General features: G+C 45.9%; 1 protein-coding gene across 6 annotated transcripts in view; it reads right to left on the bottom strand.

The window, feature by feature from the left end:
• Positions 1–23,664, bottom strand: part of CDC20B (cell division cycle 20B) — a 62,998-nt gene that overhangs the window by 23,764 nt on the left and 15,570 nt on the right. For 5 of the 6 annotated variants that reach the window (XM_051853466.2, XM_008262208.4, XM_070056711.1 and 2 more), the window contains 4 exons: positions 12,313–12,517; positions 8,363–8,493; positions 5,518–5,611; positions 852–968 (listed from right to left, as the gene is read on the bottom strand). In XM_051853466.2, coding sequence (XP_051709426.2) covers positions 852–968; positions 5,518–5,611; positions 8,363–8,493; positions 12,313–12,517 — 547 coding nt within the window. The remainder of the gene's footprint in view (positions 1–851; positions 969–5,517; positions 5,612–8,362; positions 8,494–12,312; positions 12,518–23,664) is intronic. The other variant, XM_070056708.1, reaches the window with a different exon arrangement.

Raw genomic sequence — 23,664 nt, forward strand, 5'->3', positions numbered from 1 at the left:
TTTGGGGAATGAACCATTGAATGCAAGATTCTCTCTCTCTCTCCCTCTCTCTCTCTCTCTCTAACTCTGCCTTTCAAATAAAAAAGTAAATGAGGTCTGAGAAACAACACTGGAATTAACAATGAGAGGTTCTTTGATGTTTAGAGAAGGCTTTGCAATGGAATGCTGGGATTTAAAGCCTGGCTACAATAGGTTCAAGGCCACGTGGGGACAGAAATGTGAAGTTTTAAGTATAAAAACTCTGGCTAAGTTTTGCTGTTGAGGGGAGAAGAGAAAAGGGCTAGGGCTTGAAGAGAACAAAAGTAATTTTTCTTTTAATACGAGCATTGTTTTTCTTTACATTTCTTAAAAATGTCTCCTCCCCAGCTGTTCAGGACTGCAAATTCCCTTGGGGAGGGATCTAAGGAGCAGAAGGGCCGAGAACGCCCGTGTGTGGCTTTGCTTCTCACTGCTCGTTCCTCTCTTCAGATCTTCAACACAACCCAGAACCCTTTCCTCGGCCCCTTCCTGTCTCTCTCAGAGGCTCACACTGGCCTTTGGCTTCGACCAAAGTCACCCGACCTACACCCTGGTCCACCCACCGCTGCAACTGCCAACGTCCTGTCCAGCGGTCTGCCACATCTTTTCCATGTCTCACTGTGGCCAAGGACAGTCCTCCCTCCCGCCGCCGCCCCTGCTCTGCCAACCTGTCTTTAGTGACACTGCCCTATCTTCCTCCAAAGGTTCAGAATACTCCTACATGCAATCTCCTCCCTGGTCCTTTTGTCCAGAATCAAATTGCAAGTTCATACCAGAGCATCATACGTTTTGGCACCTCAGCTTTCCAAGTTACAGTCTGGACGATAACTTACAGTAGTCATTGCGAAGACCAGTAAGATGGATCTTCTTCTCTGGTTGGAGCACGGAATAGTTTGCATCACCAAACCTTTCCAGATCGAAAGATTCATTTCTGACTCCACCTCTGCAGCCTGCAAAAACAAACACTTCTCAAAAATGCAATATTCATCCTTGCAGATAGTGAGAACACTAAGTAAAAAACGATTAATTAAGTGAAAAAGAACGTGCTCATTGTGATAAAACTAAGTACAAAGAGCAGGGAAGAAAGGAAACAAAGAGGACCTTAGTACTAGCTTGCACAGAATATTTAAGAGTTCATCAATGGCACTTTCTCATAAAAAGCACATGAATACCAGAACTACACGTAAATAACAGATCTGACAGGGAGCACCCAGAGCTATCGCATCATGCTTAAAGTATTCGTTCTGTACTTGATATTTCAAAATCAAAGTGAATTTTGCACATCTGTCTGTCGATCACACCAACACTCACCTGGGAGACCTAAGCCCTACTCTGGTGTCTGCCAATAAATATTTGTTGATTCATTGCTTTTAGCTCCTTCCCTCGCTATTTCTATAGCAGAGCACTTGAGTGCTAATTTTATCTATTACTATCTGAGGTCAGGGTTATATCGTTTGCTCCGTTTCAAGTTCTCATCAAAAGACCCCACTAAGTCCAAACCACAGACCACTGTCTTTTCATCTCCAACCATCTGGCTTGTGATCAAAATGAGAATAACGAAATTAACAGGAACCAGAACCACCCAACTGACCTGGGGTGTGTATGATCAGAATGTCTTCTGATAAAAGTATGAGAGCTTCACAAACCAAAGAAACCAAACTGTTACTCACAAATTCCTGCTTCAGCGCTGGCTATGAAAACCCACAGTCGTGGGCAGACTACAAGGTTATTAGAAATAGTCAAGTCTACTAATAAAGAATCACTAAAAGTTAAAAACAAAATCAATATCCAAAGAATCAACCAAAAAACTCCAAAAACCAGGGAGTGATTATGGTAAGGTTTCAGGATACTCAGTTAATGTATTAAACTCAATTGATTCCTTGTTTATCAGCAATGAACAATTGAAATCTGAAATAACATCAACAATGTCATTTACATTCCCACTGCCCAAAACTAAATACTTAGGTTTAAATCTCACTAAATATGTAGAAGATCTATGTGAGGAAAACTTAAAAAACTGATGAAAGAAATCAAAGAAGTTCTAAGTAGAGACCTATATGATATACAAAGATGAAATTCAATATTATTAAAATGGTGGTCCATAGATTCAGTGTAATCTCAATCAAAATTTTAGCAAATTATTTTTTGGATGTTGACAAACTCATTCTAAAGTTTATTGGAGATGCAAAAGACCTTGAATTGAATTGAACACAATATTGAAGGAGAACAAAGTAAAAGGACTGGTACTATCCAACTTTAAGACTCACTATAAAGCTACAGTAATCAAGAGAGTGTTTGAGGTTGGCACTATGGTGCAGTGGGATAAAGCCCTGGCCTGAAGTGCCAGCATCCCTTATGGGTGTCGGTTCATGTCCCAGCTGCTCCACTTCCAATCCAGCTCTCTGCTATGGCCTGGGAAAGTAGTAGAAGATGGCCCAAGTCCTTGGGCTCCTGGACCCACATGGGAGACCCAAAAGAAGCTCCTGGCTCCTGGCTTCAGATCAGCTCAGCTCCGTTGTGAATCAGCTCAGCTCTGGTCGTTGCCACTATCTGAGGAGTGAACCAGTGGATGGAAGATCTCTCTCTCTCTCTCTGTGTGTGTGTGTGTGTGTGTGTGTCTGTGTGTGTGTTTGCCTGACTCTATCTGTAACTCTTTCAAATAAATAAAAAATAAATATTTTAAAAATAAAAAGACAATGTAATAGTTGTTAAAGAACAAACAAATAAAGATCAAGGGACCAGAAGAGAATCTAAAAATAGATCAATATAAATATAGTCAACTGATCTTTGGCAAACAAGTGAAAGCAATACAATGGGGAAACAACAGTCTTTTCAACAAATTATGCTAGAACAACTGGATAGCCACGAGCAAAAAAAAGAACCCACAGAGCTTACACCTGTCACAAAAATTAACTCATAATGGACCATAGATCTAAACTCCTAGGGATGGGGAATGGCTGGCCCACGGGCCATATGAGGCCTGAGAAATAATTTGGTCTTGCCCTGCCAAGGCAACCACAGGTGGGACTCAAAACTCAATAAATATATAGTAGGCTAATTTTTAAGTTGATAATTTTGTGTTGCCAATGAGTGATGTTATAAATATCCAATGGTCCCTGAGGGAAAAAAAGGTTCCCCATTCCTGAAGAGAAAACATAAAATTAAAAAAACTCCTAGAAAGTAACCTAGGAAGAAATTTAGACCATCTTGACTTGGCTGTGGCATTATAGATACAACACTAAAGCTATAGTCCATGAAAGAATGGATAAGCTGGACTTCGTTAAAATTAAAAACTTCCACTCTGGAGGCCAGAGCTGTGGCGTAGTGGGTAAAGCCTCTGCCTGTAGTGCCAGCATCTCATATGTGCGTTGGTTCGAGTCCCGGATGCTCTACTTCTGATCCAGCTCTCTGCTATGCCCTGGAAAAGCAGTAGAAGATGGCCCAAGGCCTTGGGCCCCTGCACCTGTGTGGGAGACCTGGAAGAAGCTCCTGGCTCCTGGCTTCAGATATGCACAGCTCTGGATGTTGCAGCCAACTGGAGAGTGAACCAGTGGATGAAAGACCTCTCTCTCTCTCTCTCTCTCTCTCTCTCTCTCTGTGTGTGTGTGTGTGTGTGTGTGTGTGTGTGTGTGTAACTCTCTGTGCAACTCTTTCAAATAAATAAATAAATCTTTAAAAAAAAAAAAAAACTTCCACTCTGAAAAAGACATGCTAAAAGAGTAACACGACCCATAGAGATGATTGCCCATGGTGGTTTCCAGAAGGCTCTTAGTCCTTGTTGCAGTTAGAATTCCCCAAATACTTTTACCCTGAGCTCCACGTGTTCTCCTTCCTATATTTTCTTTCCATTTTGGAAGTCTTTGTGTTATTCATGATCATCATCTCCCCACTGCATGAAGCAGAGCTGCTCCGATGGACTCACGACACCGCCATGCAAGGTCTCCCACCCACCCAGAGCAAAATATGTATATCTGACAGGCCCAGGAGCTGTCCCCACAGCACCAGGATAAACCCTGTCCCCGTGACCTGCTAGAGACAGACCAGCTGATGGGCTTCCTGGGATCTGTTTCACACTTTAAGTTCTCTGAGCCCTGCATAGAATAGCTCACAGCACTCTTAGTGAGCCTCTCTCCTCCTTCAAATCTTTCCTCAGGGCTGCCACCAAAGCCACCTATGCAAAGCAGATGTAACAGATTTGAGAATCAAGTCAGAAGAATGCCACATAAGGTTACTCCCTCTCCCTAAAATGAAAGAAAAATTAAAACTATGATGAAAAGTTTAATTACAAAGTCTGAGGACAGAGTTGAAATAATTGCCCAGGAGGTAGGGAAAAAACACAGCAAAAAAGATAACAAAATTGGAGAAACAATCCAATATACAATAGTTTTAGAAGAGAAGAAAGATAAAGGAATTACGAAAGGATGGTTCAAGAAAATTTCCAAGAACGACCAGATATAAGTCTCTGAGACTGAACAGGTCCACCAGTGGGCTTTCCATTTGCAATAAGTCAGAAAAAATTTTTGTCAAGCTTTATCATGACATTTTACATTTTAGAACACTGTGGATAAGGGACTTTTATAGAAGCATCCAGAGACTTTCTCTCTCTCCCTCTCTCTCTCTCTCTGTGTTTCTTTCTCTCCCTCTCTCTCTCTCTGCCTCTGCCTCTCTGTAACTCTGCCTTTCAAATAAATAAATCTTTTTTTTTTAAAAAAAAAAAGGGTTATACTAGAAAAGAAGAATAATTAGATCATGTTACTTGACTTAATAATGAATATTAGTTGTATAATAATATGGTGTAAACATTGCTTGTTTTGCTTTTTCTTTTTTTAATTTATTTATTTATTTGTTATTTATTTATTTATTTTGAAGGCAGAGTAGTAGAGAGAAAGGGAGACAGAGAGATCTTCTAAACACTAGTTCACTACCCAAAATGGTCACAACTGCCAAGGCTGCTCCAGGCCAGAGCCAGAAATTCAGAACTCCATCTGGGTCTCTGTGTACCATCCTCCACTGCCGTCAGGGAGCCGGACTGAAAGTGGAGCACCAGGACTGGAATCAGAGCTCCGATAAGGGGTGCCAGCAGCACAAGCCGCAGAAGAACCACTGTGCCGCAGCACCAGCCCCTCATTTTGCCTTCTCAAAGTGTGCTAAACACATGTCGAGAAACTGAATGAGGCAGGAGGAAGGCTACCTCCTGATTAACCACACTGGAAAGTCAGGATACAGTATGAAATTGCAAGATATAACAGTTTAACAATATTATTTGGAAAGGAGCGATAAAGACCAGCTGGAAGAACTAAAAGTGGTTGGTGCTAGAAAAATGGGATTGGGGGTAGAGTGGTTAAGGTAGAAAATGGTGAGGATTATTCAATTTTTATATTTACATTTATTTAGTCCAATAATCATATAAAATATATTTTTATGATAATGGAGAGATGACGGAGGGAGGGAGAGAGGAGAGTAGGGAAGAAGAATAAACAGGAAAGCTTTGCCCCGTACCTTTCCAAACACATTGGGATTGCTCACATAGCTGCATGTTCCCAGCAACCCACTGAGCCGCCCTCTGGGTTCCAAAGAGTAGGTTCAGGCATTTCTGAAAACAAGCAAATAAAGATAAGACTACTTTAGAAACAGATATACACCCTCATACATGATGCATGACACAGGAGCTACCACTATCACTCACTGGCATCATTAGTTAGCACAAAGCCTGCAAAAAATTGAAATGTCACATTTCGAGTACTCTCTGGAATTAAAAGACCTCCTCAAAATGATGAAGTTGAGAGGCTGGTGTTGTGCCACAGCAGGCTAACTTGCCACCTGCAACACCAAGCATCCCATATGATCGCCAGTTCGAGTCCCAAATGCTCCACTTCCAATCCAGTTCTCTGCTAATGAGCCTGGGAAAGTAGAAGATAGCCCAAGTGCTTGTGCCCCTGCCACCCATGTGGGAGGCCTGGATGGAGTTCCAGGCTCCTGGCTTCCTGGCTATTGGGACCATTTGGAGAATGAACCCACAGATGGAAGAAGGTCTCTGTCTCTCTTTCTCTTTCTTCTTCTCTATCTATCTAACAAATAAATAAATAAATAAATCTCTTGGGGCCAGCACTGTGGCGTAGTAGGTAAAGCCACTGCCTGCACTGCAGGTGTCCCATATGGGCACCAGTTTAAGTCCTGGCTGCCCCACTTCCAATCCAGCTCCCTGCTAATGTGCCTGGGAAAGCAGTAGAAGATGGTCCAAGTGCTTGGGCCCCTGCATCTGCTTGGGAGACCAGGAAGAAGCTCCAGGCTCCTGGCTTCAGATCAGTTCAGCTCTGGCCATTGTGGCCATTTAGGGATGGACCAGAGGATGGAAGATCTCTGTCTCTCTCTCTCTCTCTCCTCTCTCTCTCTCTCTCTGCCTTTCAAATAAATAAACAAATAAATCTCAAACAAAATAATGAAGTTGAGCATGAGTGGACCACTTTTTGCAAGAAAGATTTCGATCAACATTGTCTCTCAGCACATGCTCTGAGATGTTCTGAGGTTTTTCTCTGTGCCCTGTTGTTGTTATTAGGAATATGTAAGGGGTTGAAGTTAATTATCTTAAAAGTCCTTTTCCATAACACTTTCATCCATTAGAAATGCATGCAACAGATCTGTTGTTTGGCATAACAGCTAAGTCACTGGTCCCCCATATTGGAGTGCCTGGTTTCAATACCTGGCTGGCTCCCTAACTCCAGCTTCCTGCTACCACATACCCTGGGAGACAGCAGGTGATATCTCAAGTCATTGAATTCCCAACACCCACATGGGAGACCTGATTGAGTTCCTGGCTTTCAGCTTCAATTTCCCAGTCATTTGGGGAGTGAACCAGTGGAGAGGAGTTTCTCTCTCTCTCTCTCTCTCTCTGCCTCTCAAATAAATATTTTTTAAATAAATGGGTACATCAAGTCACAAGGACATTAAGAAAGTTGCCTAAATTTCTATGAGGACAAAAACCTGAGTGCTATGTCTTTGGGTCTGTATGTAAAGAGCGCACCTCTGGCATTCTGACATCCAACTCCACTCAAAGACAGCTGGGAAAATTAGTTATAATTGGAAAGAAAAATATTTATTGGGATTTTCTAAGACTACAGTAAGGGTAGGTAAAGCAGAAAAGATTCTCTTTTTTCCTTTTCAATTATATATTTAATATTATGTGCATGACAATCATTTGATCACCATGGTTCAGACAGAAGTCCCTCTGAAAGGCATCATTTTGATCATTTGGTTTTCCTCCTCATGGTATTCTTTCATGTTGCATGATAGGCACTGCCAATCAATGAGCTGTGGGATTTTTTAGTATTCAAGATACAGCGATGAACCGTAGAGCAGGGTGTCTCGGTCTCAGCACTACTGGCAGGTGCAGCGGAGGTGTCACTGCTGCGGGGCTGCTCTGTGCAGTCAGGATGCTTAGCAGAAGCTCCAGCTGCCACCCCAGCTGCCCTACCCCGACTCATGCATGCTGTGACCACCCAAAATGGCTTCTGACATTGCCAATGCCCCTGGGGTGCAGTACTACTCTCTCATTGATATAAAATAACACTCATATTATATATATATATATATATATACACACACATATAAATCTTTCAAAAAATGAAATTTAATTTAAAAAAAGAATTAAGGCGCCGCGGCTCACTAGGCTAATCCTCCGCCTTGCGGCACCGGCACACCAGGTTCTAGTCCCTGTTGGGGTGCCGGATTCTGTCCCGGTTGCCCCTCTTCCAGGCCAACTCTCTGCTGTGGCCAGGGAGTGCAGTGAAGAATGGCCCAAGTGCTTGGGCCCTGCACCCCATGGGAGACCAGGATAAGCACCTGGCTCCTGCCATCAGATCAGCACGGTGTGCCGGCCGCGGCGGCCATTGGAGGGTGACCCAACGGCAAAAGGAAGACCTTTCTCTCTGTCTCTCTCTCTCTCACTGTCCACTCTGCCTGTCAAAAAAAAAAAAAAAAAGAATTGAATTTATCCTGAGAGAGCCCAAAGGTCAGTCCAAGCCCACCAAACAGTTGGAAAAGACCATAGATAGAGATCTGAGACCAACAGGAAGGACACCTCAGTAAATATAGCTTTATCATATTTTGAATATGTCCTCTCTCGCTGGTCATTCTCACGTCCACTTTGGGGACTGCCCTCGTGGGATTTTTGAGACACTCCGTTGCTTTGACCAAGTGCCTCCATGCTAGCCCTTCACTCATTTGCGGTTTCCCTCGGGGATGCATGGTTTCTCAGGGACTGGCAGGAACAGCGAAGCCGCTCTTCCTCCCAGCTGGGTCCCAGTGTCTCAGCACGGAGGATCCTCGGTTTTCCCCCTGCACCTACCTGGCCTTTGGAGGCAACGCTTTCCTTCCAGCCTCTGTCCAGTGCACGAGGTGTCTCGCCAAAGTGCAAAGCAGAGTTCTTTGTTTCAGAACCTTCTTGGACGGGAGTCTTGAATGGTTCGTTAAAGGATCCTGTAAAACAGACACCTGCATTTCAGTTTGGTTTTTAAAACAACATACTCACTTTGAATGGAGGTCTCTTTCACAGAACAGAATATGAATGAAGACCCGGGTTCTTGTCTCTCCAAAATCCGTGTGTGGGGCAAGGAGGGTGGTGGAGGCCAGGCCTTATCCCGAGTGCTGGGTTCCTAAGTGAACACTCAAGGAGAAACAGCCTCAGTGGCCTATGGAGCAGAGAGGAAACGCTGAGACTCAAATCCTGACCCCAGCCGCAGCAGGTGCAGTGAAGTTCTCCCTCTGCATGGGAAGAACAGAAGTGCCCATGAGAAGAACAGAGGGTTCAATGGTTTCAAGTGATGGCGCAAAGAGTGCTTGTTTTGCCCAAGCCACCATCACCTTGCCCGGAAGCCACTACAGAATGCTTGCTTTGCCAGTCATTGATATTTACTATGTGATCATGAACAAATCATGTCACCTCTTCCCTTCCTACTGCAGAAAGATATTGTTCGGGTCGTCTGAGATGACAACAGTGAAACAGTTTCCAAGTTAAAAGAACAGGAGAGTCCACGTCATGTGCATTAATATGGTTCATAATAATATGAAAGCCCTGTACCAGACTTCTAACTGTGCTGAAAACCTGTCAAATCATCCCCTCCAGAAATAACTATGTGTTGTATCACTTGTTCAGCTGAGGGGCCAAGGGACCACTGGGAAATCTTGGCCTTTCGCCATGTGACAGTCCTTTCTTCATTTGGACAACCATGGACTTGATAAACCATCATTGAAGTTGTGAGAGCCTGGCACGTCAGGTCCTGAGAGAGCTCCAAAACCCAAAAGCTATATTTTGCAAAGGAAGGAGGAAGGATGAACACATTTAATGTTCCCGCAAGTTTTAGATCTTGCTCTTTGTGCTGAGAAATTACTCACGCTTGCTTTACTGTGCTGTTTGTAGAATGCAGGGGAGAGGGGGCCAGCACTCAGAACCTCCAATGAGAAATAAAAAGCTGCAACTGGTGGCTGCTACTCCTAAGAGTCACCCCGGCTATAAACAAAAAGGTCAAGTCCAGCAGTCTAGGGAAACCAGAATCTCTCGGGGTTTGCCCACAGAGCCTGACTGCAAATGAAGCTCTCTGTATGTGTACTACTGAAGACAGGAAGGTGTTCAGTAGCCCTGTCCCTGAAAAAGAGAAAAGAAATCCCACCAGCAGATCCCTGGATCTGATAAATGCCCACTATTAACTAAAAAATAAAAATAAAAAGGCTTCCTTGTGAAACCCTTTTGACTACTAATCTGTCTGTTGGAATTCTGAATTTTTCACGCAATGCTATATACTTTTTTTTATTATTATTATTTGACAGGTAGAGTTAGACAGTGAGAGAGACAGAGAGAAAGGTCTTCCTTCCATTGGTTCACCCCCCAAATGGCCGCTACAGCCAGAGCTGCACCAATCCAAAGCCAGGAGACAGATGCTTCCTCCTGGTCTCCCACATGGGTGCAGGGCCCAAGCACCTGGGCCATCCTCCACTGTCTTCCCTAGCCATAGCTGGACTGGAAGAGGAACAACTGGGACTAGAACCCAGCACCTATATGGGATGCTGGTGCCACAAGGCGGAGGATTAACCAAGTGAGCCACAGTGCCAGCCCCAAGCTATATCCTTTTTCAAAAACCAAAAATTAATTTAGGGCCTAGGAAAAACAGTGAGTCCCTAATTTTGGCCAGAAATTCATCTGAAATAATCAGCATAAAAACTGCCCCTTAGTTACAATGGAACAGCAGAGATTCCTTGCAGGAGATAGCTATAACAACAATCTTCCTTGCAATCCCACGCCTCCTGCTGCTTTCCGAATGACTACCTGTCATTGCATGGGAATTGTGTTGGTTTGAAAAGACCTGGGCCGCTTTCAGTCTGCGGCACTGCAATGTCTCCTTGCATCTGATGTCATGGAGAGGAGCTGGCACAGCAGGCAACATGTGTCTTAACCAAGTAACAGGCTGGCTGTCAGAGCCATGTTGCCTGGCATTGTAGAAAGGATTGGTGGGAATGACATCCTCAGATGACAGGTGGCCAGTTTTGCTTCTGAGAACTAGGAATACAAAGGGCTGTGCCCCAGTGGGAATTGCAGGCTTCAGCAGAAGAGCTTGTGTTCCAGGGCTCAGGGTGATCTTGGAAGCTTCCACTGCAGGAGGACTTTGGGGCCCACTTCCCACCCCAGTCACAGGGCAGGTTTCAGACTCTCATTCTTGTCTTTACCTCCCTTTTCTTCTCTCTCCCTCCCCTCTTGTTCTCTCTCCCTCTCTCTCTCTCCCCTTCCAGTCATCCCTCCATGGATCCATCTCTGTTCCTTCCTCTGCTTTCCCTTCCTCTCATCCTCTCCCACTTTCATCTTTTTCCTCTCCTAGTCCACACCTGATTATCCCATTACCAAAACATTTTTGCTGCCTTCCATAGACCAAGAACCTTATCAGAGTCATAAAAATTCTATACTTTAGGCTGGTGCCACGGCTCACTTGGCTAATCCTCCACCTGTGGCGCCAGCACCCCAGGTTCTAGTCCTGGTTGGGGCGCCAGATTTTGTCCCGGTTGCTCCTCTTCCAGTCCAGCTCTCTGCTGTGGCCCAGGAAGGCAGTGGAGGATGGCCCAAGTGCTTGGGCCCTGCACCTGCATGGGAGACCAGGAGGGAAGCACCTGGCTTCTGGCTTCGGATCAGCGCAGCATGCCAGCCACAGCGCGCCAGCCATAGTGGCCATTTGAGGGTTGAACCAATGGAAAGGAAGATCTTTCTCTCTGTCTCTCTCTCTCTCACTGTCTAACTCTGCCTGTCAAAAAAAAAAAATTTTATACTTTGCAAAATAAAAGCATTCATATACACATGTGCATATACATATACTTACATATATATATACACACACACATATATAATCTTTACAAAAAGCGATCACCTAGCATTGCAAGTCTCAGAAACATATTTAAATTAGCATAAGACATGTTACAACCAAATCTGGCCAGGTAGTTAAGTTACTGATTGGGTTGCCTGCATCCCACAGTGGAGTGTCTGGTTCAAGTCCCAGCTCCTTCACTTCCAATCCAGCTTCCTGCCAATGCACATCTTGGGAGACAGCAGGTGGCGTTCAAGTACTTGGGTCCCTGCTATTCACATGGGAATTCTGTATTGAATTCTGGGTTCTTGGCTTTGGCCTGGCCCTGGCTATTGTGGGCTTTGGGGTAGTAAACCAGCCAATGGAAGAAGGATCTCCTCCTCACACCCTATCGTGTGTGTGTGTGTGTGTGTGTGTGTGAGAGTGTGACTTCCAAATCTGATCGGAGGATGGCTCCACACTTTCGAATCCCTATACAACAAACTGCAGCGAATTTGGTACGCAAGCTAAGGGAAAGCCTTCTTAACTTTTGTAACCAATAGCGGAGTCTCACCCAGTCGTGGCCAAGCTTCCGGCAGTCACACCCGAGGGATCAGACCGTGTCCGCACAGCGGCGCTGTCGCTAGTCAGGCTGCCTGCTCCGGAAAGGCCGCCCGCGCCACCACGCGGCCGAGCGGCTCTGAGCGCCGCCTAATTCGCCAAGTGTTTTTTGCGCAGCTAAACTGTTCAGTTTAATGTATCTAAAAATGTTTCTCTTAACACGTAATTCCTGTCGATTTTGCTTCATTCCCCGCACCCAGCCACCGTGGAAATTTCACATTCAAGGAAGAAAAAGAGGGCAGAGCTGGCTAAATGGGACACTAGACGATTCTACAGAACACAGAGTCTCTCAGGAGTATAGTAACCGTTTCCAACATTTCAAAACTGGGCTGTGGCGCTTCTGTCCCCTCACCCGGCGTCAAGGTGTCGTTGCCCGGCGATTCTGAGAGGCCGGCGGCTGACCGCGCTTCCGGGAGGCGACAGGCGGACAGCTCCCTGGTTGGACTTTGCTGCCATCTCGTGGCGATTGGGCTGCTGGCAACAGGCACCCCCGCTGACAGCCTCTTCGCGAAGTTGCTCTTAAAGTTAGCGTAGGGGGTGGTAACCGAATCCGGTATCTGTCCAACAAGAAGAACACCTGGCATTTAGAGTGGTCTCCATGGTGCAAAAACAAAAAAATTCCTTAAAAGAGAATTACAGGACCAGCGCTGTGGCGTCGCGGGTAAAACCTCCGCCCAGGCGCCAGTTCGTGTCCCGGCTCCTCCTCTTCCGATCCAGCTCTCTGCTAACGGCCTGGGAAAAGCTGGTTCAAATGTTTGAGAGACCCGAAAGAAGCTCCTGGCTTCTGGGAGCCAGAAGTGTGGGGGACCCGGAAGCGTGGGAGTTGAGAGACCCAGAAGAAATGTCTCCTGGCTTCGGAGCAGCCCAGCTCTGGCCGCTGCAGCCATTTGGGGAGTGAACCAACAGATGATTTCTCTCTCTCTCTCTCTCTCTCTCTTTCTCTCTCTCTCTCTTCCTCTCTCTGTCTGTAGCTCTACCTCTCAAACAGATGAATAAAATCAGGGCCGGTGCTGTGACGAAAGGAGTAAAGTCACTGCCTGCCGTGCCGGCATCCCATATGGGCGCCAGTTCCAGACCCAGCTGCTCCTCTTCTGATCCAGCTCTCTGCTGTGGCCTGGGAAAGCAGTAGAAGATGGCTCAAGTCCTTGGGCCCCTCCACCCGTGTGGGAGACCCGGAAGAAGCTCCTGGCTCCTGGCTTTGGATTGGCACAGCTCCCGCTGTTCCAGCCATCTGGGGAGTGAACCAGCGGATGGAAGACCTCCCTCTCTCTGCCTCTACCTTCAAATAAATAAATAAATCTTTTTTTTTAAATGAATAAAATCTTTAAAAGAGAGGGAGAGATAATTACAAATGACTCATCTAGTACAACACATAAGCAATGAGAGGTTTTAATTTGTGTGACCTGAAGGGTTATGATATATGTATATTTTCCCAGGTCACCAAAATTAAAATACATAAAACAGGGTGTGTGTGTGCTGCAGCAGTTGAGTCACGGTTTAGGATACCCACATCCCATGTAGGAGTGCCTGGTTTGAGTCCCAACTACTCCGTTTCTGATCCAGGTGCTTCTGATCCACCCTGGGAGGCAGCAAGCGATGGCCAAGTACTCACGTCTCTGCCACTCATGTGAGAGACTGAGATTGAGTATGGGTCCCTGCCTTTGGCCTGACCCAGCTTAGCTGTTGTGAGCCAGCAGATAAAAGATCTTCCCCCATCTCGCTGTCTCTCCCTCTCTGTCACTCTGCCTTTCAAATATAATGAAAATAAACAAATAATCTTAAAAATACATATATGGGGCCTGCGCTGTGGTGTAGTGGGTAAAGCCACCACCTGCAGTGCCAGCATCCCATACAGGCACTGGTTCGAGTCCTGGTTGCCGCACTTCCAATCCAACTCTCTGCTTTGGCCTGGGAAAGCAGTAGAAGATGGCCTAAGTGCTGGGGCCCCTGCACCTGCTTGGGAGATCTGGAAGAAGCTCCTGGCTCCTGGGTTGGATAGGCTCAGCTCTAGTAGTTGCAGCCATTTGGGGAACGAACCAGTGGATAGAGGAGCTCTCTCTCTCTCTCCCTCTCTACAGCTCTGCCTTCCAAATAAATAAATAAATATTTAAAAAATAAAAATATATATAAATACCAAACCACCTTTATATACTTATATACTTAGAGCCCCTCTCATGAATCTGTAAACCTAACTATAAAGGAGTTTTAGAGAATAACTCTATTTATAGTTAGTGCCACTACATATCAGTGTAAAATAAGACATGAAATAACACTAAATACTAAACTTACAAGATGTGTGAACAATATTATTAAATATCAAATGTGGAAGTAAGCAGCATTTTTAGTCTAACCCCCTCATTTCACACATGGTGAAACCGAGGCTGAGAGAAGTAAACAAATAGCTCAACATCTATCTATTCCCTCCACGAAATGCCAGTTCAGTATTTACAGACCCTATAGTGGCGAACCAGGCCACGTAGCAATAGGAAATTAAAATGCAGGTGACAGGCCGGCACCGCGGCTCACTTGGCTAATCCTCCGCCTGCGGCACTGGCACCCCAGGTTCTGGTCCAGGTTGAGGCGCTGGGTTCTGTCCCAGTTGCTCCTCTTCCAGTCCAGCTCTCTGCTGTGACCCAGGAAGGCAGTGAAGGATGGCCCAAGTGCTTGGGCCCTGCACCTGCATGGGAGACCAGGAGGAAGCACTTGGCTCCTAGCTTTGGATCGGCGCGGTGCGCCAGCCGTAGCAGCCATTTGGGGGGTGAACCAACGGAAGGAAGACCTTTCTCTCTCTCTCTCACTGTCTAACTCTGCCTGTCCAAAAAAAAAAAAAAAAAAAAAAGCAGGTGACAAAATGGAAATGCATCATCTTTGGCAAAAGAACAGACAAGTTAGGTTAATATCCTTGAATAAAGAGCTCTTCCAGAAATTTAGACAAGTGTACCAACACAACAGAAAAATTGGGCACGGACATAAATAGGCAATTCACTAGAGCCATATATTGCCAAAATATATTCAACCTCACTAGTAATCAAAGACCTGAAAGTGTAAAACAACAATGAGATTTTAGCAGTGATTTTTTTTTCAATAACAATCCCTCCATGTTTAAGATGCTAGAAACAAACCCCAGCCCACCTGGCTGCTGGAACATAGATTAGCACCTGGAAAGCACAACTTGCCTGTGTGTCAAAAGCCTTCAAATATGTACAAAACGTCCATTGACCCAGCAACATCACCTCTAGGAGTTTAAGGAAGGAATCAAATATAGGAGCAACGAGAGAGCGAGAACATCGAGGGCGGACCGTGCAGAAGCCCTTAGTTTAAGGGCTTTGCACGCATTTCTGCTTCATCTTCAGAAACACCTGTGAAGCAAGTCTTATTGATTCTCACTTTTCCCATTGAAGACGTTGAATGTATAGCTCCAGCCAAGTGGAGACGCTGCACCCTAAGCTCACCTGCTCAACTCCAGAGTCCAGGCTGTCACCTAAGAACATGAGGGTGTGCACTGAAATGCATGTGTTTATAGGGGCAAAAGGGTGGGGCAGGGGGTGGGAGGCCCAGGATAAGGCAGAGACGAAATGTTTATCAATGGAGAGGTAAACACTGTGATATCCATAAAAGGACATGATTTGCAGTCATTAGGAATTAGATGCATTTGGGAAATGTAAATCAAAATCACAATGAAGCACCACTTCGCATCCACTAGAAAGGCTATATATATATATTAAAAGAGAGAGAGGAGAGAGAGAGGAAAGGGCTGGCACTGTGGCACAGTAGGTTAATCCTCCGCCTGCAGTGCCCGCATCCTATATGGGCGCCAATTCTAGTTCCGGCTGCTCCTCTTCCAATCCAGCTCTCTGCTATGGCCTAGGAAAGCAGTGGGAGATGGCCCAAGTGCTTGAGTCCTTACACAACATGGAAGACTAGGAGGAAGCTCCTGGCTCCTGGTTCAGATCGGCTCAGCTCCAGCCCTTGTGGTCATTTGTAACTCTGCCTCTCAAATAAATAATTTTTTTTTTAATTTGACAGATAGAGTTAGACAGTGAGAGAGAGAGACAGAAAGGTCTTCCTTCCGTTGGTTCACCCCCCAAATAGCCGCTACCGCCGGCACGCTGTGCCGATCTGAAGCCAGGAGCCAGGTGCTTCCTCCTGGTCTCCCATGCAGGTGCAGGGCCCAAGCACTTGGGCCATCCTCCCCTGCCTTTCTGGGCCACAGCAGAGAACTGGACTGGAAGTGGAGCAGCCGGGACTAGAACCCGGTGCCCATATGGGATGCCGGCGCTGCAGGCAAAGAATTAGCCAAGTGAGCCATGGCACCGGCCCCAATAAATAAAATCTTAAAAAAAAAAAAAAGAAGAAGAAGAAGAAAAGAAAAGAAACTGACAAGTATTGGCAAAGATGTGGACAAACTGGAACCTCGGGACCCTGCAAGATGGAACGGAAAGGATGGGGCTGCTGTGGAAGATGCTTGATAGTAACTCAAAGATTTAAAGCCAGGCAGTAGGCATTTGGCTTGGTGCTTAAGATACCTGTATCTCACAGCAGACGGATTGGGTTCAAGTCCTGGTTCTCCTCCCAGACTCCAGCTTCCTGCTAAGTGCACCCTGGGAGACAGAAGATGCTACCTCAAGTAGTTGGGTCCCTGTCAACCTGTACTGAGTCCCTGATGCCTGGCATTGGCCCAGCCCTGCCCAGCCCTGCCCAGCCCTGGCTGTTACAATCATTTGGAAAGTGAGCCAACAGAGGAAAGTTCTCCCTGTTTGTTTTTCTGTTTCTGTTTCTGTGTCTCTCTCCCTTTCAAATATGTCTGCAATTCCCAGTTCATATACGGTCCCTCTGTCTACCCTGAGTGTTTCCCACCAGGGTCACTTCCCGCCCCCATCATGGCAGGGTTCAGTAATCAGCTCCCTCAGGAATGGGCATGTCTCAGATGTTCCCTTCCTCTCCATTCCAAACTGGGCTGGGCAGCCTGCAGATGGCCTAATAAGGGTCCCCAAAGACACACAGATCCTAACCCTTGGAACCTGTAAATGTAACGTTACAGTGCAGGTGTCATTGAGCGCTCTCTCTCTCTCTCTCTCTCTCTCTCTCTCTCTCTTTCAAATAAATAAACTAACTTGTGATGAGGAGATGATCCAGAATCCTCCGGGTGAGGCCTAATAAATACAGTTACGTGTACCCTAAAGGGGAAGGAGGCAGAAGGAAACTCAGCCGCACACAGATTAGGAGACAGTGACACAATCACAGAGACTGGCATGATGCAACCACAAGCCAAGAGACACTGGCACCAGAGACAGGGAGCGGCAAGGCACAGATTCTCCTCCGGAGCCGCTGGAGGAAGCAAGGCTCTGCTGACACCTTGTCTTCTGCCCAGTGAACCTGAGTTTGGACCTCTCATCTCCACAGCGATGAGAGAATTCACATGTGTGTGAAGACAGTGGTTCTGCATTAAATTCTTACAGCAGTGCGGGGAACTAATACATAGCCCACCTTGGCTGTCCACAGTGCTACCATATTCTGTTAATGATAATAACACTTATCAATGTGTTCCTTAATGTGTTCCAAGCCCTGGTGATGATTGGATGGCCTGTTTAAGTTTCATCCACAGCCCTAGGATATTTTCCCAACTCTAGAGTTGGAAAATGAAGCTTAATGGGGTGAAGTGACTTATCAAGGATACAGAGCCACAAAGCAGGAGGTCCAAGAGCCCAGCCACTGCGTGCGATTGTGCAAATTCTTGTCTCTGTGAGTGGCACCCTCTGGGATATGCAGTTCACAACCTTCCCAGCCAACCGGAGCAACCCTGCCAAGATTCTAACTCTAAGGGCCCACATTGAGGCACAGAGGGTAAAGCTGCCACCTGCGCACCAGTTCATGTCCTGGCTGCTCCGCTTCCCATCAAGTTCTCTGCTAATGGCCTGGGAAAAGCAGAGGAAGATAATTCAAGTGTTTGGGCCCCTGCCCACTCGCATGGGAGACCCACAAGAAGCTCCTGGCTTTAGCCAGGCCTAGCCCTGGCCATTGAGGCCATGTGGGAAGTGAATCAGCAGATGGAAGACTTCTCCCTCTCCCTGTCTCTCCCTCTCCCTGTCTCTCTCTCTCTCTTTCTCTCTCTCTCTCTAGCTCCGACTTTCAAATAAATAAATAAATCTTTAAAAAAAGATTTGAACTCTAACAAATCCATCCAGCCCCTGTGCTTCAAGCATCTCTGCTCATATTCCACTTTTCTAATTTATCCCCTACTACAGTGTACACTCCCCAAGACCAGGGAAGACTTTCGCCTTTTGTCTTATTATCTTCAAGGCAGAGCACTTGTATTGGCTTCTAGGAACTCCCTACTAAATCAATGAATGCATCCCTTCTCCTTGGGGCAGAAAGGATTTAGGGCGGAATCCAGAGGCAAGGAACTAGGCTATTTTCTTTCTTTCTTCTCCATTAATAAAGACAATTTCAAACTGGATAGGGTAAAATAAACATTTCTGCAGAAACTGGAAAGTGAAATCAAAGAAGCAACGGGAGTGCCTCTGAGCATTTTAAACAGCCCCAGGGTGCCCACACTGCTTTCAGAAATGATTCTTTGTTTCAATTTTGTTTTCAATGACAAAGAAGATAAATGCCCCACAAAATAGGCAAATGTACTTTATGCTTTCCCAATGGGAGGAAAAGGTAACTAGAAACCATTTTGCTGCCAGTGCCTGAGATGGCACTAGTCCTACTGCACCCATGGTAGCCTGAACACCTTGTCCTGTGAGGGACTGTAGGATTTTGTCCTTGGCCTTATGCTATTCAGTGTGTTATCAGGGACTTGAATGGGAATTTCTCACTATTGTTGATTATTCTAAGTTGAAAAATAATTAAAATATTAAAGAAATGGGATTCAGAATAAAGTCTGGGACAAAGACCAAAACCAGCAAAGCTAAATTCAGTAAGGAAGCATGAACAGTCTTTCCATTTTTCTGGCACGTGCATAAGATGGGAGAGAACTGACAATGAAAAAGACTGGCAGTGTTGGTCAACTACCACTAAAACAGGAGTCCACAGGGCAGGCATTCAGCCTAGTGTTAAGATGCCTGAGTCCCACATCAGAGTGCCTGGGTTCAATGCCCCGCTCTGGCTCCCAACTCCAGCTTCCTGCTAATGCAGGCCCTGAGAGGAAGCAGTGATGGTGCAAGCAATTGGGTCCCTGTTACCAACTTGAGAGACCTGGATTACATTTCTCTACTCCTGGCTCTGGTGCCAGCCATCATGAGCATCTGGGGAGTGATCCTATGGGTGGGAGCTCTCTCATGCGCTCTCTGTCCCTCTCAAGTAAATATGATAAAAAAAAATTTAAATATATGTGAGTCAACAGTATGATCAAAGTACTTTAAAAAAAAAAAAAAAGATGGGGTGGGCATTTAGCATAGCAGTTAAAACACTGCTGTAGTACCCACATCTTACATCAAAGTTCCTGGGTTCAAGTTCTGGCGCCACTCCTGAGTCCAGCGTCCTGCTAATGCAGACCCTGGGAGGTAGTGGTGATGGCTCAAGTCGGTAGGTTCCTGACTTGGGGAGGTGGGACGGCCAACACTAGATTGAGTTCTTGCCTCCTACTTCAGATTCAGCTGTGGCAGATATTTAGGGAGAGAACCAGCAGATGGGAGATCTCTCTCCAGCTGCCGGTCTGCCTCTCAAATACATAGATAAATTCAAATACAAAAAATAAAAGAAACAGTTACCTGGCATTGCTCTCTATGACAAAATCAGGACTAGTGAATGGGAAGAGACAAATTTTCATTCAATACCAAGAAAGTCAAAGACTTAGAGCACAATTTCCCTTAACACTTTGAATATAAAGCATAATTCCCAGTCAGTTCCTTCACTGGGATATAGGATTTGTTGTGCTACAGAAGAACATTTTTGAATATTTATGTGTATTAGCTTTTTAATGTTTTAAGATTTTTATCTTGATATAAAGTTTCTCTTATAAAAAATGAATTTGAATGAAACTAATGAGTACATTTAAATAAAAAATGTTAAGCGAATCACAAACGACATGCAAATAAGGCAACAGTTACAGCGGTATGCAAATGAGTGCAGTTTAGGAACCGCTGCCGCGGTATGCTATTTCATCTTCAGTGTCCTGAAGCTTTTGTTCCAAGATCCATCTCCCGCTGAGGAAATGCCTGTCGCATAGTTTCAAGTGAGTCAAGTATTTATTAATAGAGAGGAAGAGGAAGATAAGAAAAATAAGACAAAGAAGGGAAAAGGGATGAATGACTGCGGCCTCCGAGCACATCGGCCCAGCTTGTTTACCTTTGCAGTTCACATCGGACTGACACTAAATCAGGAGGAATGCGCAAGGCCCGGGCCAGCAAATAAATAGAAAGGAACCGAGCGGGGTTAAAAATAAGGTCAGGAAGTAACAAAATGAAACAACTGAGAAAACAGAAACAAATATATCTACTGAGAAATAATCTGACACACAAACATTCGCGGGGCGGGGGAAAAGCTGGGCCGTTCCAGAAGAGAGGGCGCTGGACCCTGTGAGGAAGCCAAGGGGACAAGGAGGGCCCCGCAGCTCTCAGCCACGCCCCGGCCTCAGCCCCCCACACCACCTGCACCTGCAGCAATCCTGCGCAGCCGCAGTGCGCCACCAGACAGTTCAAACGGGGGTGTCCATACAATCTCAGATTAAGCAAGAAGCCCAAAACGTTCATCCTCTCGTCTGAGGACTCCCCATGCCTCTGCATCCTCATGGGCAGCACAACTCAAGCAATCACTGTCAAGGTCATTTTCCGGCAGGTGTAATCCTTTGTTCCCAATCCCCATCGTTGGGGAGGGGCTCCAGGGCACCATGAGCCGCTATGCAGGTCTTTCCCCCCTATCCACAAGGCTGCCCTCCAGGCCCGTGGTCTCTCACCTTGACTTCTTGCCCTGCAGGCTTCCCGTTATCCCTTCCACGTTCCGCAGCACCATGGCCAAGCTTTCTCATTGCTGCGCTCCACTCTCTCCTCTTCAGATGCTGATGGTGGCTTCTTATAAAGGCTACATAGTCCTCACCAGAGTACTATGGCAGTCTTGCCTATGGTGTTTTCTTACACCAGAGAAATGGTTTAATGCAGGTGAAACAATTTTGGTTGTGAAATTCAAAGTCCTAGATTCTACTCTTGGCTCTTCTACCCACCAGCTCTGGGATCTAGGCAGAGTTAACCTCCTCCTATTTCAAAGACTTACCATAAAGGGATTAATGGATATACCAAAGGAAACTGCATTCAGCATAAAGTCATTTTATTTATAGAAATCATTTCTCCAGCACAGTTAGCGGCTGCCTTATAATTCTTCCCTGTGTCATGTGTGTTCTCTTGTCTCCAGTGTTGCTTTTACTTTTACATTCGTATGAGGCTGGCTTCTTCATCTGCACTTTCATTTGTATCTTTGACAACATCTGAGCTGGTTGATTAACTGAGCCAATTGCTTTTTCCCAGCCTTGACCTTCAACACATCACTCTTCCTCTGTGTTAGGAAGCCTTTCTTTACCCACTGAAAGGGTCCTGGTAGTTCTTTAGCCCCTAAGCAGGGAAATCTGCCATTTCGATATATTTGTCATCAGAGAATAAACAGAAACATTAAGTAATGAGAACAGACCCTAGAGGGCTGAGAGAGAACATCAAAATGCATACAGATGAAAGACTTTGCCAAACGAACAAACACGAAGTGTGCAAAGGCCAAATTCTATGTTCATCCAACCCCGTCTGGCATGAGAGTTCTCCAAACTGCAGTCTTGAGTGTTTGGCCGATGGGCCTGTGTGGAAATGTATGGATCATGCCTGCACTGGCCAAAGTTGTTAAAGTCTTAGAAACATTAAACTAACCAGCTGACTCTGTCATTCCTGAAGAGCGATGTACACTGACGCTCTCAAAGTAGTGTCTGTGTGGAGCAGATATTCTCATCACACCAACCTGCTGTTTTGTTTCTGGTTGTAAAAACTGGCAAATTATATTACTAATATTATATTATGCAATAATCCTGTGCAAGTTTGTACAGCCTAATTTTGGCCTTCTGAAATTAGCTCATCTCTGGACCACCTGATGGGAGTTTCTGCACTTATGAAGCAATAGGCTAGGAACTACTGTAATGACCTTATGAATATTACATCTTTCTAGGGGACACTGCCATAGGGTGGTATTCAACACCCTCCCAGAGGTCACTGCTCTGTCTCTTCACCTCAAAGCACAGTCACACTGGGTGGGTTTACATGGTCCAAATTAAAGCAGGAGTTCTATGGATTCGTTTTTGAAATTTTTTGTTTTATTTATTTGAAAGGCAAAGAGACAGAGAGAGATGGAGATAGAGAGAAATCTCCTATCTGCTGGTTGATTCCCCAGATGCCCACAATAGCCAGGGCCCAACCAGGGCAAAGCCAGGAGCCCAGACCTCACTGGGTGGCAGGGACCGAAGTACTTGAGGCATCACCTGCTGCCTCTCCCAGTATGCACGCTAGCAGGACGATGGGATCCGGAGAGGAGCCAGGACTCGAGTCCAGGTGCTTGGATTTGGGATGCTGGCATTCCAAGTGGTATCTTAATACCCATCTCTGAATTAAATATGAAAACACAAGTTACTGAACTGTTTGCTTGGACATTGGCCTGAGGAGTTAGTTAAAATATCCAATATCAGGGCGGGCATTGTGGCACAGAAGGTTAAAGCCCCAGCCTGCAATGCCAGCATCCCATATGGGCATCAGTTCGAGTCCCAGGTGCTCCACTTCCAATCCAGCTCTCTGCTATGGCCTGGGAAAGCAGAAGAAGACAGCCCAAGTCCTTGGGCCCCTGTACCCATGTGGAAGACTGGGAAGAAGCTCCTGGCTTCAGATCAGTTCATCTGAGGAGTGAGCCAACAGATGGAAGACCTCTCTCTCTGGCTCTACCTCTCTGTAACTCTGTCTTTCAAATAAATAAATAAATCTTTTAAAAAATATATCTAGTATCTGCATGAGGACATGAAGCACATCTGCTTCGAAAGACAAAGGGAAAACAGACTCTTGTGGCTCGGAAACCAAGAAAAGGTTGGGTTCTAAATGTGCGCGTGAGTCAGGAGGGGATCCTGTAAAATGCAGCCTCCGATTCAGGCTCTGGGTGGGAGCAGGGGCGCTTCGTTTCTGACACATGCCCAGGGCAGGGCCACGCTGCAGGCCCAAGGATCCCACCTGTGCGCAAGACCAGGGTATGTAAGTAACATAGTGGCGTCAGTGTGAGAAACACAGGGACTTTGACCCTTTAAATGACTCCTCCAGAGGACACCAGCACAGAATTATCCCAGTTAAGTGACATGCGGATGCACATTTGGTCTCACAGTTAAGACACCCATTAAGATGCCCGTGTCCCAGGCCATGTCAGAGGGCCTGGGTTCAAGTCCTGCCTCTGCTCTTGATTCCAGTTTCCTGCTAATGCACACCCTGGGAGGCAGCAGTGATGGCTCAGCTGTATGTATCTGTGTGTATGTGCTTGGTTATGCTCTAAAGGACATTCTTGGGGCTAGCACTGTGGTGTAGCGGGTAAAGCCACTGCTTTCAGAGACAGCATCCCATATGGGCGCCAGTTCGAGTCCCTACGGCTCCACTTCCAATCCAGCTCTCTGCTATGGCCTGGGAAAGCAGTAGAAGATGGCCCAAGTCCCTGAACCCCTGTACCCACGTGAGAGACCCAGAAGAGGCTCCTGGCTCCT

The sequence above is a fragment of the Oryctolagus cuniculus genome, chromosome 14 (assembly GCF_964237555.1).
Source record: "Oryctolagus cuniculus chromosome 14, mOryCun1.1, whole genome shotgun sequence".
In the NCBI taxonomy this organism is placed as follows: Eukaryota; Metazoa; Chordata; class Mammalia; order Lagomorpha; family Leporidae; genus Oryctolagus; species Oryctolagus cuniculus.